This window comes from Diabrotica virgifera, chromosome 6 (genome assembly GCF_917563875.1).
Source record: "Diabrotica virgifera virgifera chromosome 6, PGI_DIABVI_V3a".
NCBI lineage: Eukaryota > Metazoa > Arthropoda > Insecta > Coleoptera > Chrysomelidae > Diabrotica > Diabrotica virgifera.
Window position 1 is genome coordinate 23216949 of NC_065448.1, and position 16311 is coordinate 23233259.

Genomic DNA, 16311 nt, shown 5'->3' on the forward strand with positions numbered 1-16311 from the left:
AAAATAAAGTTTTTATTTGTTAAACAAAGCCATAAACACATAGTGTTTCCCGTGCCCAATGCATGCGTTTTAATGTACTTAATCTACGTAGAAATTGTATGTATGCGCGCCTACTCGTTCGATTTCAAATGAGAAATACATTGAAAACATCATTCAATCACTATGTGTTTACAGCTTTGTTTAACAATAAAAAAATAATTTTTAGCAATGAAAGTAATCAAAATCGATAGAATTTGACTTGAGCTTTCAAATGCGGTAAGCGGAATTGCTATTTTATTTTTCAATCAAAAGTTATTCGGGTTCAAAAATTGCAATATTTCGATTTTTTGAAAGTTCAACCGCGTTTATGTCGAAAACTATGCATCCTACGAAAAAACTTGTAAAATCATTTTTTGTTTAGAATGGCCCAAAAAATACAAAAACATGTTTTGTTTTGCGAAAAATCGCTGTTATGTGATTCCTCAAGTTCTTTGTTTATAACAATCTTATCGACATCCGGATCGACTGTTACCCAAAAAATTCGTGTTCTACGGGTCAAAATACATAAGAAAAACTTGGGTAAGTCCATCTGAATTAAGGAGGCCGTTGTACCCCCACTGGCGACAGGATGCATTATTCAAATATGCAATAACAACCTTCTACTTGAAAAAAAATTTTTCTGAAATTTTTATAAGTTACCGATTCCGAACATCATTTTTATTTATTAGACATGTAATAACTAAAGCTCGGATTATAGGCAAAATGCCTTTTTTTGCCTAGTTTGCCTATTATAATTGTTTTTTGCACTTTTTGCCTTTTTTCGTAAATTCCGCCTATTTGTGCCTTTTTTAAATTTTCATGGTACTACCCATGATATTATTCTATTACTAAACCATTCTATAATAAAATTTTGGGTCAATAATAATATATCAATGGTTTGTTTATATAACAGATTTCTAGGAAAATGTACCTGATCGATACTTGAGGGTTAACTATTTGGAAATCCCTAAGCTTTATTAGTTTATTATCAGTTGTACAGTCGGTTACTGTATCAGAGTTTAGTCACAAATTGCTATATCCTAGTTTAGTTTTGTTGCGTATACCGAAAAGCAAAGAACACGTTTTAAAACGTTTTAGACATTTGTGTGAAAAGATGACATCTAAATTAAGGCTATGGATCGCACCTTATTCGGAACTTTCTCTAGAAGGAGATGGAGCATTTTGTAAACCATGCGGCAAATCGGTAAGTTTTATTTTTTCTCTTTTTTTCTCGTCCCACAACATAACTAAATTCTAAAGCGGTTTTAGAATTATAATTATTTTTTTTTTAATTCTCAGATTTCAAGTAGAAAGAAGTACTTTATTGACCAGCATTGTGGAACCCCACTTCATAAACGTAATTTGGAAAAATTAAATTCCTCTAAGTTAGCCCAAATATCTCTGCGGGATAGTTTAAGCAGTTCAAAAAAAAAGGAGGAAGACGCATTTAAATTTGATTTATGCCAGATGATGATTGCATCCAACATTCCTCTATATAAAGTTAATAACCCTAGTTTTAAATGCTTTTTCGAAAAATATCTTAATAAATCCTTACCGGACGAGAGTACATAGAGAAAACATACTGTGGAAAAATGTTATGTGGAATGTATTTCAAAAATTAAGCGGGAGTTTGAGGGCAATTTTTTGTATATTATCGTGGATGAAACGACAGATGTATGCGGCAGGTATATAGCTAATTTAATGATTGGAATTTTGAACGAAAATTTTGCGAGAAAACCTTATTTAGTTGCCGTTAAAGAATTGGAAAAAACAAACAATTTAACAATAATTCGATTTATACAAGATAGTTTAACAAACCTCTTTTTACCCAACCCTATACCAGTGAATAAAATAGTTGTAATGCTTTCAGATGCTGCAGCATAAATGTTAAAAGCTGCTGTTAATTTAAAGATTTTTTATCCTAATTTAATTCATTGCACTTGTGTAGCCCACGGGGTAAATAGAATTGCTGAAGAAATAAGAAATCTGTTTCCGTTGGTAAATAATTTTATAAATTTTATGAAAAAAGTTTTTGTAAAGGCTCCGTTGAGGGTGCAAATATATAAAGAAAGACTTCCCGGTGCCCATTTGCCACCTAAACCAGTAATTACAAGGTGGGGAACCTGGCTCGAAGCAGTTTTTTTTACTTTGAACACTGCAATGAAATAGAATTAGTTATGTCAGAATTTGATGATGATATTTCCGAAGCCATTCGAGAAGCAAAAAAAATATTAAAAAATCCCAAATTGAAACAGGAACTCGCTTATATCAATGACAATTATAAATTAATAGTTACCACAATTACCTTATTACAAAAACAAGAGATAAATTTATGTGAGTCAGTAAAATTAATAGATACTTTAAAGACGAAAATTAAATCGGCACCTGGAAGTAACGGTCAATTAATTTTAAAAAAAATGAAATATGTTTTCGACAAGAATGAAGGTTTGTTTTTCGTTTTTATCTAATGTTGCTAAAGTTTTGAATGGGACATTTTCCGAGGAATTACAAATTATGCCAGATTTATTATCCGCTCTGAAATATGCTCCAATTACATATGTCAATGTTTAATTATTAATTAACAGTTATTTAGTTACTAGTTTATTTATACTAATGTTATGATTATAATGTGTAAATATACCTGCCTTAAGTTAATATTACGTTAATTCACTTTGTACAATAAATAATAAGTTATATTCCTTTATTGCCTATATTTTGCCTAAATGTTAATATTCCTGCCTTTTTTAATAAAAATCTTTGCCTACATAGGCGCCTTTTTCTTCAGTTTTTGTTGCCTATAAATCCGAGCTTTAGTAATAACTCTTTTATTAATAATTTTAGGAAAAAAAGTTATTCTTCATAAAAATCTGTCCGTGGTCTAAACCTCAAAATGCAACCATCAGTTATCCAGGTTTGTTAATTTTATACGAGGTGTGTCAAATAATATGAATTTAGAAAGAATTCTAGAATTCTTTCTAAATTCATATTATTTGACACACCTCAAACTTGGATAACTGATGGTTGCATCTTGAGGTTTAGACCATGCACAGATTTTTATAAAGAATAACTTTTTTTTCTAAAATTATTAATAAAAGAGTTATTACATGTCTAATAAATACAAATTCTGTTCGGAATCGGTAATTAAGGAAAATTTCAGAAATTTTTTTTTGAAGTAGAAGGCTTTTATTGCATATTTGAATATGGTTTTTAATTACAAATAACTTTTCATAATAAAATTTTTTGATATTTTGAAATATAAAGGTAGTTTGCTGTTGAGCGAAATTAATATTTTTTGATATACCTCGTATACTGTTGACAAAATTTGATATCTGATGATTGCATCTTAGGTTTTAGACTATGCAGAGCACTTTATAAAGAATTACTTTTTTTCGTAAAATTAATATTAAAAAAGTTTCCTATATGGTTCCAAGTTACGCAGACACCCTGTATATAGCATTTCGTGAATCTTAGTCTTAGTCAGAGTCAAAGTCAGAGTTCGTAAAGACATTTCTGAATTTCATGAATGCACTTCTGGCCCTTTCTATCCGACATTTAATTTCCATATCCGACATCCAGTCTTCACATAGCCAGGTTCCCACATACTTAAATTTTCTTACGCGGTCTACATTTGATTGTTATATGCTAGTCTTGCATTTTGATGTTGACATAATTGACGGCTGATTATAAGGAGCTTCGTTTTTTTATATTGATGTTAAGTTCCATGTTCTCGCTATGTTCTCCAATTTTATTAAGAAGGTTTTGGAGGTCTTCTATATTGTCTGCTATTAAGACCGAGTTATCCGCATATTGTATATTATTGACCAAGGTACCATTTACTGTGATGCCACTTTCGCATTCCTCAAGAGCTTCCTGGAAGATACTTTCTGAATATAAATTGAACAGTAGTGGGGAGAGAATGCATCCCTGTCATACACCTCTGAGAATTTTTTGAGCTTGCGTTGTTTCATTATCCACCTTGACGACAGCTGTTTGATTCCAGTAAAGAGCTTCTATGCAACGAATGTCTTTTTGATCTATGTCGAGTTGTTTTAGTATATGTACGAGTTTATGATGTTGTACTCGATCGAAGGCTTTTTCATAATCTATAAAGCACATAATTACATCTTTCCTTTGATCGTAGCAGTTCTGAGCTACCACTTGGGTTGCAACTAGTGCTTCCCTGGCACCCAGGCCTTTTCTAAATCCAAATTGTGAGCAACTAATAACCTTATCGCATTTTGTGGAGATTCTGTAGTGAAGAACTTTGAGGAATAATTTTAAAGAATGGCTCATCAGACTTATCAGTCGGTGGTCTTTACACTTTGTTGCGTTGTTCTTTTTTGGCAAAGGGATACAAGCCATTGGACAGAGAATGTTCCTTTTTTATAGATTTGGTTGAAAAATCTTTGGAGTAACGTAATTCTCTCTTCATCTAACAATCTGAGTAACTCAACAGGAATTTGATCAGGTCCAATTGCTTTCCCGTCTTTCGAGGTATTTACTGCTCTATTATTAGGTATTAGTTAAAAAAAAACATATGAAATGAAAATACCTAACTAATAATGTTAATTTTTTCTCTTTCAGGATGTATGGAAAAGTAAAAGTAGGTTAGTCCGGGGGCCACCTGGAAATTTCCAAAGATACGACAGTCATCTTTAGTAACGTGCCTTTATCAAAGAAGTTGCTATTTTTGTATCGGAGTAATATTTTTTCAGATAATCCAATTATGGGTTTGCATAATTAACTTGTTTTAGATATTGTAGCCATAATGTGTTAAAAAAGGTATTTGGAAGTATGTACTGAAAAGTCAAAAGAGATTGCAGAGTTGACTGTTAATCTCAGTCTTTAGTCATTACTCTGGAATATCTCTAAAAATCATATGCATGATGAGCTTGCACTAGCTTGTCAATTAAATTGTCAAATTATTTATTAAAATCCTTTATAAGGTATATTTATATTAAAAAGACCCTTTCGGGCAGACCCTACAGATTGTTTTCGACATAAAAATTTCATCATCAGCGCTGCTAACCTGAAATAAGTACATATAATCACTTATAAATGCAAACATGAATATTAAATTTTGACTAAGGTTAAAAATACATAAGGATTATGCTTACAGGTGTACCTACATGCTTGAGCCACCAAAATATATGGGTAAAAATCCTTTGAATGTTATGAACTTGTAGAAAAGTTACATGTTCACATAAAATAATATGTGATGTTTAAAATACTCAGGGGCGTCAATTCAAATTTTGATTGAGGGGGGCAAGCACAAAAAGCAAAATTCGTTGTTACCGAATTTTTCTTTTTTTTTCGAAGCTGCTATATTGTCAGTGATACGTATGATTTCATTCAGAGATGGGTATTTATACAAAAAAAAAAAGTTTTTACCGCTCACCGGAATATCAAAATGATTTAATTGATGTGTATTCTTCAAGACTGCTGAAAAATATTATCACAAAAGGTAATCAAGTCGAATTCTTTGCTATAATGGCTGATGAAACCAAAGATACAGCTGAAACCAAATCGGAACAGCTTGCAATTTTAATCCGTTATGTTGATGCTGAGGGCACAAAAATTTATGAACGTGCTATCGGGCTGCACCATCTTAAGGACTGTGGTGCCGAAAGTATAGCCAACGCCATACAATCGATGTTATCGGATAAAAGACTAGACATAGAAAACTGCGTTGGTCAGTGTTACGACGGAGCGAATGTCATCAGCGGGGTCCAGGCGAGAATTAAAAATTTAGCCCCTCATGCTACGTACTTCCACTGTGAGGCTGATCGACTAAATCTAGTTGTAGTGGATGTGTTGGGTAACATTGACAAAGTTAGACTTTTTTCTACAGTTCAAACTCTATCGATTCATTTCCAACACTGCTACTCGCCATCAGCTTTTTGTAAAAATACAACAGAGGATGAATAAACCACTACTAAATTTGGAAAGGACTGTAACGTAACAAGATACTGGTTGAATGCAGTATCGAAAATTCGAAAGACATGCCAGACCAGTTTAGCTGTTCTAGATGAAGGAAAAAGGCCAGTGTAGAGAGTATCGGAATAAAAGCGCAGGTAATGCAGGTAATGCATTGTTCTATGGAGAAGATATTAGGCGTTACTTATTGTCACAGCAGTTACAAGCCGAAGAACTTGACTTAGCAACTGCCATGCATCTAATCAAAAGTACCAAAGAAGAACTTAAAAAATCCAGAACTGACGACACATACCGCGAGGTTTTAGAAAAGGCTAAATCTTTGACAGACAGTAGTGGTGTTTTATTTGACGAGCAAAAAAGGACGATGACTGTTCCTCATAGACTCGCTATAAGCGTATTAATGTCAACAACTGGCAATAAATATACCGAAACAAAGGCATATACTTCGAAGTTAAAGATAGCATTCTCATGGAACACAATCGTCGCTTCTCAGAAAATGAAGGTCTGTTCCCAGTACCGGATGCCTTTAAGAAAGAAAATCAAGCATTCATGGCGGAAGAGGAATTAAAGCCATTAATAGAAAACTACAAAAATTTTCTAAATATATAACTTCTACATCTGCAACTGCCTTTAGCCAATAACCATTTACAAACATGCGATGAAGACTCCGTTTTGTCACTACTCGAATCTCTCGGAGTGCTTCTAGTGGCATACTCAGAAGTGATTCATATTTGTGCTACACTGCCTATCACCACAGTTGGAAATGAAACATTTTTCTCTGTGCTAAAAAGAGTAAAAGGGTAGGTACCTGCGAAGTTCTACTGGTGATGAAAAATTGTCCTCACTTATGTTGATGGCAGATGAAAGAAAAGAAACAAAAATAATACCACTAGACTAAGTGGTGGATGATTTTTGCTGCGAGGAAACTACGACGGTACCCATTACTACACTAACGTGACATTGAGTGGTTATTTTGTTCTATTCGTAATAAATCATTAGTATTGTAATAAAGCTTAATTTCCTAATTATTACAACTAAATCATCATAGTAATAAAATTTATGCATTTTTTGTAAATTCCAATATTATAGGGGGGGGGCAAATGCCCCCTCCTATCACTATTAAATGACGCCCTTGATTAAATACTCATTGATGTTACGTCAGGAAACGTAGGACTCCCCATACTGTGGTAAATCAGAACATAACATAAATACCTAGCACTGATTTAGTGCCAGATATTGATGTTATGTTCTGATTTATAATTATGTATTTCTGTATACTTATACAGCAACTAAACCACTTCCGAATACATAAATAGCATCTTTAGTGAAGACTTTTAAATAAATTTTATATTTGAGGGCTTATATTTGTAAATTTTACGGGTTATATGTTATTCAGATTTTAATGATTGTATTGTTAATACCTATATATTTTTATATATTAACTAAGTGATTGTTAATAAAAAAATATTTTTAACTAAAAAAATGTTTTAATATATAAAAGTTACCCAGAATATCTCTGATCTGACTTTATGATCTATTTGGTTAATCATTTCATTATCAGGAGATTTACAAGTTCCCTTATGTATTTATTTAGGGAGAAATTGAGTCCCACCTATTCATCATCATCATCAGTAGCTCGACAACCCTTTTTGGGTCCTGGCTTGTTCTAGGATTTTCCGCCATTCTATTCTGTTCCTTGCTTTGTTCTTCCAGTGGGTAATCTCAAGTGTTTTCAGATCTTGTTCCATGTGTCTAAGTTTGGGTCTTCCCTTTGACCTTCTCCCTACTGGTGTTTGCCTCATTATATGTTTCGGTCTCCAACATCCGTTCAACATGGCCTATCCAGCGCAGAGGTCCGATCTTTATGGATGTTATGACGTCGGGTTCGTTGTATGCTACGTATAGTTCAAAATTATATCTTCTGCGCCATACGTCATTTTCTTTCACCCCCTTATTTGTGTCTAAGGATTTTTCGTTCAAACGTACCTAATAAGTTCTCATCGCTTTTCGACAGTGTCCATGTCTCTGATCCATATATAAGAACCTGTTTTATCAGGGTTTTGTGTATTTTGCATTTGGTTTTTCTTGTGATGTTGTTAGATCTTAGATGTTTAATTAGTCCATTATATGTTTTATTAGCAATATGTATTCTTCTCTTAACTTCTTCACTGACATTGTTATCTGCGGTATCTAGTGAACCTAGATATGTAAAATTTTTCACACTTTCGACGTTATAGTCTCCTATTGTCAGATTCTGTAGGTTTCTTGGCCTGTCGATTTGCTGGCCTTCATGTATTTGGTTTTTATTTCATTAATATTTAGGCACTGTTTTGTGCCGCTCTTTCTATATCATTAAATGCTTCTATCATTTCTCTTTTGCTTCTAGCTATGATATCAACATCATCTGCAAATGCCAATATTTGTACACTTTTTGTTATTATTGTTCCTCTGGTGTTGACTTTTGACTCTAATTATTTTCTCTAAAGTGATGTTGAATATAATACACGCTAGGGCATCTCCTTGTCGTAGGCCCGTTCTAACATGGATAGTGCGTTTTTAATTCGAATTTTGCATTGTACTTTAAGTGTTTCTTTTACTATATCGATGAGTTTAGTTGGAATATTAAACTCTTTCAGGGCGTGGATCAGAAATTCTCGATGGATACTATCATAGGCACTCTCAAAATCAATGAAGAGATGATGTGTGTCTATATTAAATTCACTAGTCTTTTCCAAGATTTGCCTCAAGACGAAGATCTGATCTATTGTGTACTTCTGCCTGCAGAAACCACATTAATATCCCCCAACTATTTGTTCCGCATATGGTCTCAATCGCTCATACACAATATTTGACAGTATTTTATATGCCACAGTCAGTAGCGTTATTGCCCGGTAGTTTTTACATTGAAGCTGATCTCCCTTTTTATGTAATGGAATAATTACTCCGGTATTCCAGTCTTGTGGCAGTTGTTTATTATTCCATATGTTCACTATTAGTTCGTGTATCGCATTCAATAGGGATTCTCCGCCTACTTTTATTAATTCTGCTCTAATGTTGTCTAATCCAGGTGACTTGTTTCTTTTTTAAGTCTGGTAACAGCTTCTTGCATTTCAGCGGGGATACGAGAAACGATTGTGCGAGAATAGCGGATAAATAAATAGCAACTTTCTTAAATAAGTCATATTGTCAATTGAAATTGTCAAATTGATGTATTTCATACCTACTGTCATTGAAGAAGAAAAATTATATATTGCTCTACAATATTGATATGATATGCAATTATTATATAAAGCTAAATTAAATTAATTGTATTTTGCTTGCAGTACTGCATTTTAATAACTAATTTTATTTACTACATACAATTGTTTACGTTTTAATAACATAACCTGAATCTTATTTTTTCTTATTATTTTTTTGGACTATGGCCTTGACAATTATCCAGTAACCAGGACTAATATAATTGGCCAATATAATTAAAACTGCGAATAATGTTGCCGAGCGTAGAAACCAGGTGTCGCTTTGCCGAACTTGCACGGTCCCAATAATTCCATCGTATAGTGGATCTCCGTTTTGTTCATAACTTTTCTTTGAAAAATTCAGTCCATCTTTGTAGTATTTCACTCTCTTGAGTTACTATATCTCCTTCTTTGCCTTTGCATATCATTGTTCTTGGTTTAAATTCTTTTCTGCTTTTGTTAAGTTTTTGGTAGAATTTTCTGATTTCCTTTGGTTTATTTAGAGTTCTTTTTCCCACCTATAACCTTATTAAAAAACAGCTTGCTTCATTTCGGTTCAGAAGTGATGTACCATCCCTATACGTACGTTTCTGTCTCTCCAGGCGTCTTCAGTGGGGCTACTTGAACACTTTTGAAGAGGTCTGGAGAGACAGAAACGTTCGTATAGTGATGGTGCATCACCTCTGAACCGAAATGAAACATAAGCATAATTTTTCATTTTACTCATCATTTAAATACATGGAATCAACGTTCGTTGGTTTTTTTTTCTAGACGAATAAACGGAATGTGACTGCATATTGTAGAGTCCCTTTCATCTTCTTTCTTCGTCATCTCCTTGCCTTATAAATTATAAAATGCAGAGATTAAGGATGTTACCAGAAAGTGGTTCCAAGAGAATTTTCAGATTTATTGTTTAGATCTGGGACTTTTTCATTTTTCTATTACCTTATTCTTACCGTCAAGTATTCCGATTCAATCATTTTATTTTTTTTCCTTTTTCCTGATATTGGAACAAGTTTCTCTGCATCACATATTCAAGAATAGAGGTATTATATAAGCTTGGGCGGTTATAAGAAATATAAAAAGAGCTTCTTTAGTAAAAACAGATCTTTATTTTAAAATTTGGAACTTAAATATTTACATAATTATAAAATGATAAAAATCTTATAATATTTACAACTCTTATGTACAACTTTAAAATAATTATAACTATAGATACCTTAAAATATGTTCTGGGATCAGTATGGATGAAAACTTACAGGACATTGTACCCATGATGACCTAAAAAAGTAAATTATTTTCTTAATAAACGTCCGCAATAACTATAAGGAAAGAACATTAGTACAGCAAGTACATTAGTACAAAATACATTATTTTTCGTTCGTGTATGACAGTCTAAAATCATCTTTTTCCAATGTTCCATCTCCAAGTGCGTGAGACATAACAAATCAAGATACACAATCATCTGAGTTATCTTTTTGACAAACTGACACATTAAGTAATGGTAAATACTGGCTTTGTGTGAATAACCGGTGATTTTTCCCTTTCTTCAATTTAAGCTAATAATTTCCCCGTTAAGGGCCGGTATTTCCAACCGTACTTAAGCTAAAGCTTACATTAAGCCTGAGCTTAAGCTTAGATGCCTGTATTTCCAGTTAAATTTGAGGCTTAAGCATAGGCTTAACCAAATAATTTTAAGATCTCACGGGAATTGGTTTAAGCCTTTGCTTAAAATGTTTTCTGTTTTTGAGGTTATTTCTATAGATTAATAATTCTAGAGTTATTTTAAAAACCAACTTTTGCGTAATAACGTTAATATTGGATTATTAACGATTATTCAAATAAAATTCTTACTCCATTTGGAAGGTGTAGGCACATGAAAATTATTTATTTCTACAATGCTTGGTATATTTATTTTACAAAAGTAAACTTACATTTCAATTTGACATTTTAAGGAATATATCCAATAAACAAAATTACAAAGACGGATCTTCTATCGCTTATGTAAGATATAGTATTTTTACTACAAAAGAGATATTACGTAGGTCAAAATTTTTGACGTAAGAGAACTGTCAAAACATGAGAATGTGACTTTTCATTATTGCCATGTTTATAATAAACATGGCAATAGGGCTTTTCATCGATTGTCATTTGTTTCGAGCTTCCGTCATGTGTCACATAATATTAATATATCTACGTCATACGTCTTTGGTTTGTATCATTGGTATATGCCAATAACGTATGACGTAGATATATTAATATTATGTGACACATGACAGAAGCTCGAAACAATTGACTGTGAATGAAAAGCCCTATAATGAAAAGTCACATTCTAATGTTTTGACAGTTCTCTTACGACAAAAATTTTGACCTGCCTTGACTATCGCTTTTGTAGTAAAAATACTATAACAATAAAACATATAACCAAAGAAAATATAGACAATATACTAACAACACGTGTACCATGTACACAAAGTGAAGTAAAAATGAATGAGACAAATACAGATGACAAGAAAAAAATTAAATGTCAACAGTAGTGGCTTTTACCTCAGAACAGTTAGTTCTGGCATTTTGACATATTCAGAGGTACCAAACCAATTAACTTGACAGTTGAGGACCAGTTTAGTTAAGGAAATTATGGAAATACAGCACCCAGCTTAAGCTTCTCCTTAACTTTTGACACAGGCTTAGCTAAGCAAAAGCTTTAGTAGCTGTTAAAATACCGGCCCTAAATCTTGTCTTGTGAACGCAACCCATTATACACATTCTGCATTGCATGTGGCCTAACTTTGACAATATTATTATTGGCTGTAAGTTTCGACGGTAGCGCTCTCTCGCGGTTTGAAACTTGTACTATTCTGATAAAATTGGTGTATGTGAAATATACAAAACGAGAAAAATAGATATTTATCTACAAAAACACAAATTATGAACTCAAATATTATTGTAACCTGATAACTGAACGAATACACAGAATTAATAGTAAAAGTAATTATGTTTTTTTTATTTTATTCATTATAATTTTAATATTTAATATATAAATTCGTGCGACTGGATGACTGCTTACGCAAGAGGCCATTGAGAAAAAGAAGAAGTTCATGTGAAATTTAGAGGTTACCTCTGTCTTTATTGGCTGTGAGTTTCGTCGGTAGCGCTCTCTCGCGGTTTGAAACTTGTACTTTTCTGATAAAATTGTTCAAACTCAATACACAAAACTGCCACTAACAGCGCTGGCGAAAACTGTCAAATCCCCTCTACTCATCGGCTCACAGCGAATAGGTTTGTTCCAACCATAGATATAGTAACAAGTAGATTAGGCCAGTTCCGAAAAATAGCGTATCGCGGAGCAGCTCGGGTCGGCATATGATGGCCGCCGCCTCTGTGTTTGTATCGTTCCATTACTCCCACCTCTTGGTAGATACGCTTACATTCGCACGACAGACAAAGATAGCTAAACCACTGTACTTGATATTGGCGTTACACCCCGATGCATTGAGTGGCATATAACTAGTCTGGTCTATTGTTAACATGTCTCTGGTTCCAACACAACGAAGAACCGTCATGTAACGATCACGTTACTATAAAATAATACGTTCCATGCGTTCTGTGTCTGTATATCGTGCGTTCCACGGGTCATTTAGTTTACTGCGCCGGACGGAGATCGTTACATGAACGGTTTCTCGTTGTATTGGAACAAACCTTCTGGTAATCTATTATATTTTTGTAAAATTTTGGAATGTGTTTAATTCGTAGAACATTTTTAACATTTGTTTTCAATACAGATTTCAGTCCTCTACAAGTAGTATTTGATGACTTTTGATGTAAAATACTTCGGGACATAGGAATTCAACAGTTTAGAATTTACCATTGAGTTTCTGATGGCCCGTTTGACGATTCACTGCCCGGTATATAATATATTTTTAGAGTTTAAATATTAAAAAGAAAGTCATACCTGATTTGATAGTACTTCCATGGAAATTATTATACCTCCAGGACCTTCCAAGGTGGCTATATGACGATTATCTTCTAAGTTGAACACATAAACTTTTCCATTATAACAACTGGCAAATAGACATCTTCCGACTATTTTCATACAGCGGATACCTTTGGAATTCGTAGCGTTGTAGGTATGCAACAACTTGCCGTTCTAAAAAAGATCAAAAAAGTAAATTGTTGAGTGATCTATGGTCCTAGCAAGTGACGTCATGTGATAAACAAAAACAAGTAGAGGTCCCGTCATTTGGGACGGCACTAATGTGCTTATTATGACTCATCTAAAAATGGTCTAAGAACCGTCTTTAAAGTTGGTGATTGGTTACTGACATTGAATTTTGACATTGAATTGAATTTATTGCTAAGGTGTGACTTTAGAAAAACTTCAAATTTTGACTTCTATACTGCCCTACTAAGAGAGAACCCCGTATCTCCACGATAGCGAGTTTTGAGAAAAATGCGATTAAAGATTTTTATTTAACCCGTTGTGCTTTTGGTACAATAATAATATAAAATCATTTAGGGTAGAGTGGTATCATAGTTAACTTTTTTCAAAAAAAAATTGCAAAATTATAATATGGACATTAGTTATGCGACATACGGTCTAAGAATGCAAAGAATTATGTCAAGTTTACTTAGCTAAAACCACGTATAATCCAAATTTGTCTTAAGCTTTTATGTAAGCAACAATGTAATAAATAACTGCCTCGAGAGGCAACACATTTAAATATTTTAATAATATTTTTATGAAGATTTGTTGAATAAAACATATTTACGAAAAATTTTATTTAAAAATACAAAATGAAAATTATTTTTAATCGGAAGTTGGTAATTCGTCCCAAAATTGATGGCGGTTCTCCGGTATAATTTCACCTAAGTTTTTTATTATTTGGTCCTTTCTACTCTGAGCAATCCCGAAGGTGTCGTCACAGGTGTGGGGTCGGGGTCCTTTATCCCAGATTTAAACATGAATTTAAACATGTTTTTACTATGAAGCGTTAAATGCCAGGTTTATACTAAGCATAATAATCATTTTGGCGTTTACGGGGAAACTATTTTCTTTCATAAAATATTTAGAAATGTAAAATACGGGTTTTTTTTCTATGTGAATATGTTATATAAATCATAATTATTCATATGGTGTAAAAATCTCAATTTTTTAAATTTTGGAGATACGGGGTTCTCTCTTAGCAGGGCAGTATAAAAGTGTCTTCCCAAAATGACGGGACCTCTATACTATCTCTATATCACCTTCTTTGAATTTTGTCTAAAATTAGTGCTAAGAGAGGCTAAAATAAAGATCATTAAATTTAAGTACAAATGCCCATCAGATATTGGTTTACGCTGATGATGTTGCGATTTGTTAGATCTGTATGACGTCACCCGTTAAAATGAAGAATTTGACAGACAGTCTGTAGAGTCAACGAAGACAGCAGCAGCAATGGTCACCAAAATAACAAACGAGGAAGTGGCTCAAGCGCTTCAAAAAATAAAGAAAGGAAAAGCGGTAGGACCAGATGATATTCCTGGGGAAGTTTGGAGAGCATTGGGAGACACAGGAACAAGGTGGCTAGCAGGCCTATTTAATAGAATTATGGAAGTTGGACAAATGCCAGACGAATGGAGAAGCAGTATACCGGTACCTGTTTACAAAAACAATGGAGATATACAACAATGTACAAACTACAGTGCTATAAAACTACTTAGCCACACCACGAAAATATGGGAAAGAGTAATTGATAGACGGATACGTGAAGAGACAGAAATATCCGAGAATCAATTTGGCTTTATGCAGGGCAGATCAACAACAGATGCAATTTTCATTATAAGGCAGTTGATGGAAAATACAGGAGTAAACAAACAGACGCTCATATGGTATTCATTGATCTTGAGAAAGCATATGATAGAGTTCCTCGAGAGATTCTGTGGTGGGCACTCAATAAGAAAGGAGTCCCTGGTGAATATGTAAAGATTGTGAGGGATATGTATGAGGGAGTAACGATTAGTGTTAGGACAGGTGTGGGAGAGACTTATAAATTTCATGTGAAAGTAGGATTGCATTAAGGCTCTGTGCTTAGTCCGTATTTATTCTCATTAGTTTTGGACCAGATAACAGCGAAACTACAGGGTAACATTCCTTGGTGCTTAATGTATGCTGATGATGTCGTGTTAGTAGGAAATAGTGAAAGAGACTTGGAACAAAAACTGGAACAGTGGAGGCAAGCTCTGGAGGAAAAAGGTTTAAAACTTAGTAGGACAAGAACAGAGTATTTGGAATGTTCATTTAAAGATGGAGTTACTACAAATAAAACGGTATCTTTGGATGGTGAACTGATTGTAAAAAGCAATAGTTTTAGAGTAATGGAGAAATAGATAAAGATGCATGCGGTAGAATTAGGTCTGGATGGATGAAGTGGAAAGAAGCGAGTGGTGTGTTGTGTGACAGAAAAATTCCAATGAAACTGAAGGTAAAATTATATAAAACAGCCATAAGACCGGCTATGATGTACGGAACTGAATGTTGGGCAGTGAAGAAGAAAGAGGAACAACGAATACATGTGGCGGAAATGAGAATGCTTAGATGGATGAGTGGAGTGACAAAGAAGGATAAAATTAAAAATGAGTATATTAGGGGAAGTTTAGGTGTGGCACCAATTGATGCCAAAATGAGAGAGCATAGGTTAAGATGGTTTGGTCATGTTCAACGTCGAGACGTTAATCACCCAATACGAAGAATAGCTGAAGTGCAGATTCCTGGAAGGAGTAGGAGAGGAAGACCAAAGAAGACCTGGGGGAGACGATAAGGCAGGACATGTTGGTAAAGGGAATTAACATTGATATGACCCAAGATAGAATTGTGTGGATAAATGAAATTAGGGCATAAGGCAAAGAGAATGATGATGAGCATTAGTGATTAATAATAATAAATAAAATATTTTGTTTTTGTCATTTCTTTCACTTTTGCGGAAACTTAAACAAAACCATTCCTTAACTGTGTGAATGAGGATATCTTTGAATGTAATTTAATGGCAAAATAAAATACAATTACCATAAAATTTAAAACTCCAATATAAAATTAGTTGTGAAAACAACTTTTTGTGTAATATAAATAATTTCTAAATACAAA

The 16311-nt window shown here is 33.5% G+C and overlaps 2 protein-coding genes across 9 annotated transcripts in view; one reads left to right on the plus strand and one right to left on the minus strand.

Annotated features, from left to right (window-relative positions):
* LOC114331380 (phytanoyl-CoA dioxygenase, peroxisomal) overlaps positions 1-7438 on the plus strand; it is a 61144-nt gene extending 53706 nt beyond the window's left edge. For all 8 annotated transcript variants that reach the window (XM_028280966.2, XM_028280952.2, XM_028280959.2 and 5 more), the window contains one exon: positions 4603-7438. In XM_028280966.2, coding sequence (XP_028136767.1) covers positions 4603-4677 — 75 coding nt within the window. In that variant the 3' untranslated portion in view covers positions 4678-7438. The remainder of the gene's footprint in view (positions 1-4602) is intronic.
* Positions 7439-10283: 2845 nt separating this feature from the next.
* Positions 10284-16311, minus strand: part of LOC114331374 (uncharacterized) — a 31965-nt gene continuing 25937 nt past the window's right edge. The window contains exons 6-7 of the mRNA XM_028280942.2: positions 13144-13338; positions 10284-10472 (exon numbers count right to left, since the gene is read on the minus strand). Of these exons, the coding sequence (XP_028136743.1) occupies positions 10401-10472; positions 13144-13338 (267 nt within the window). The 3' untranslated portion in view covers positions 10284-10400. The remainder of the gene's footprint in view (positions 10473-13143; positions 13339-16311) is intronic.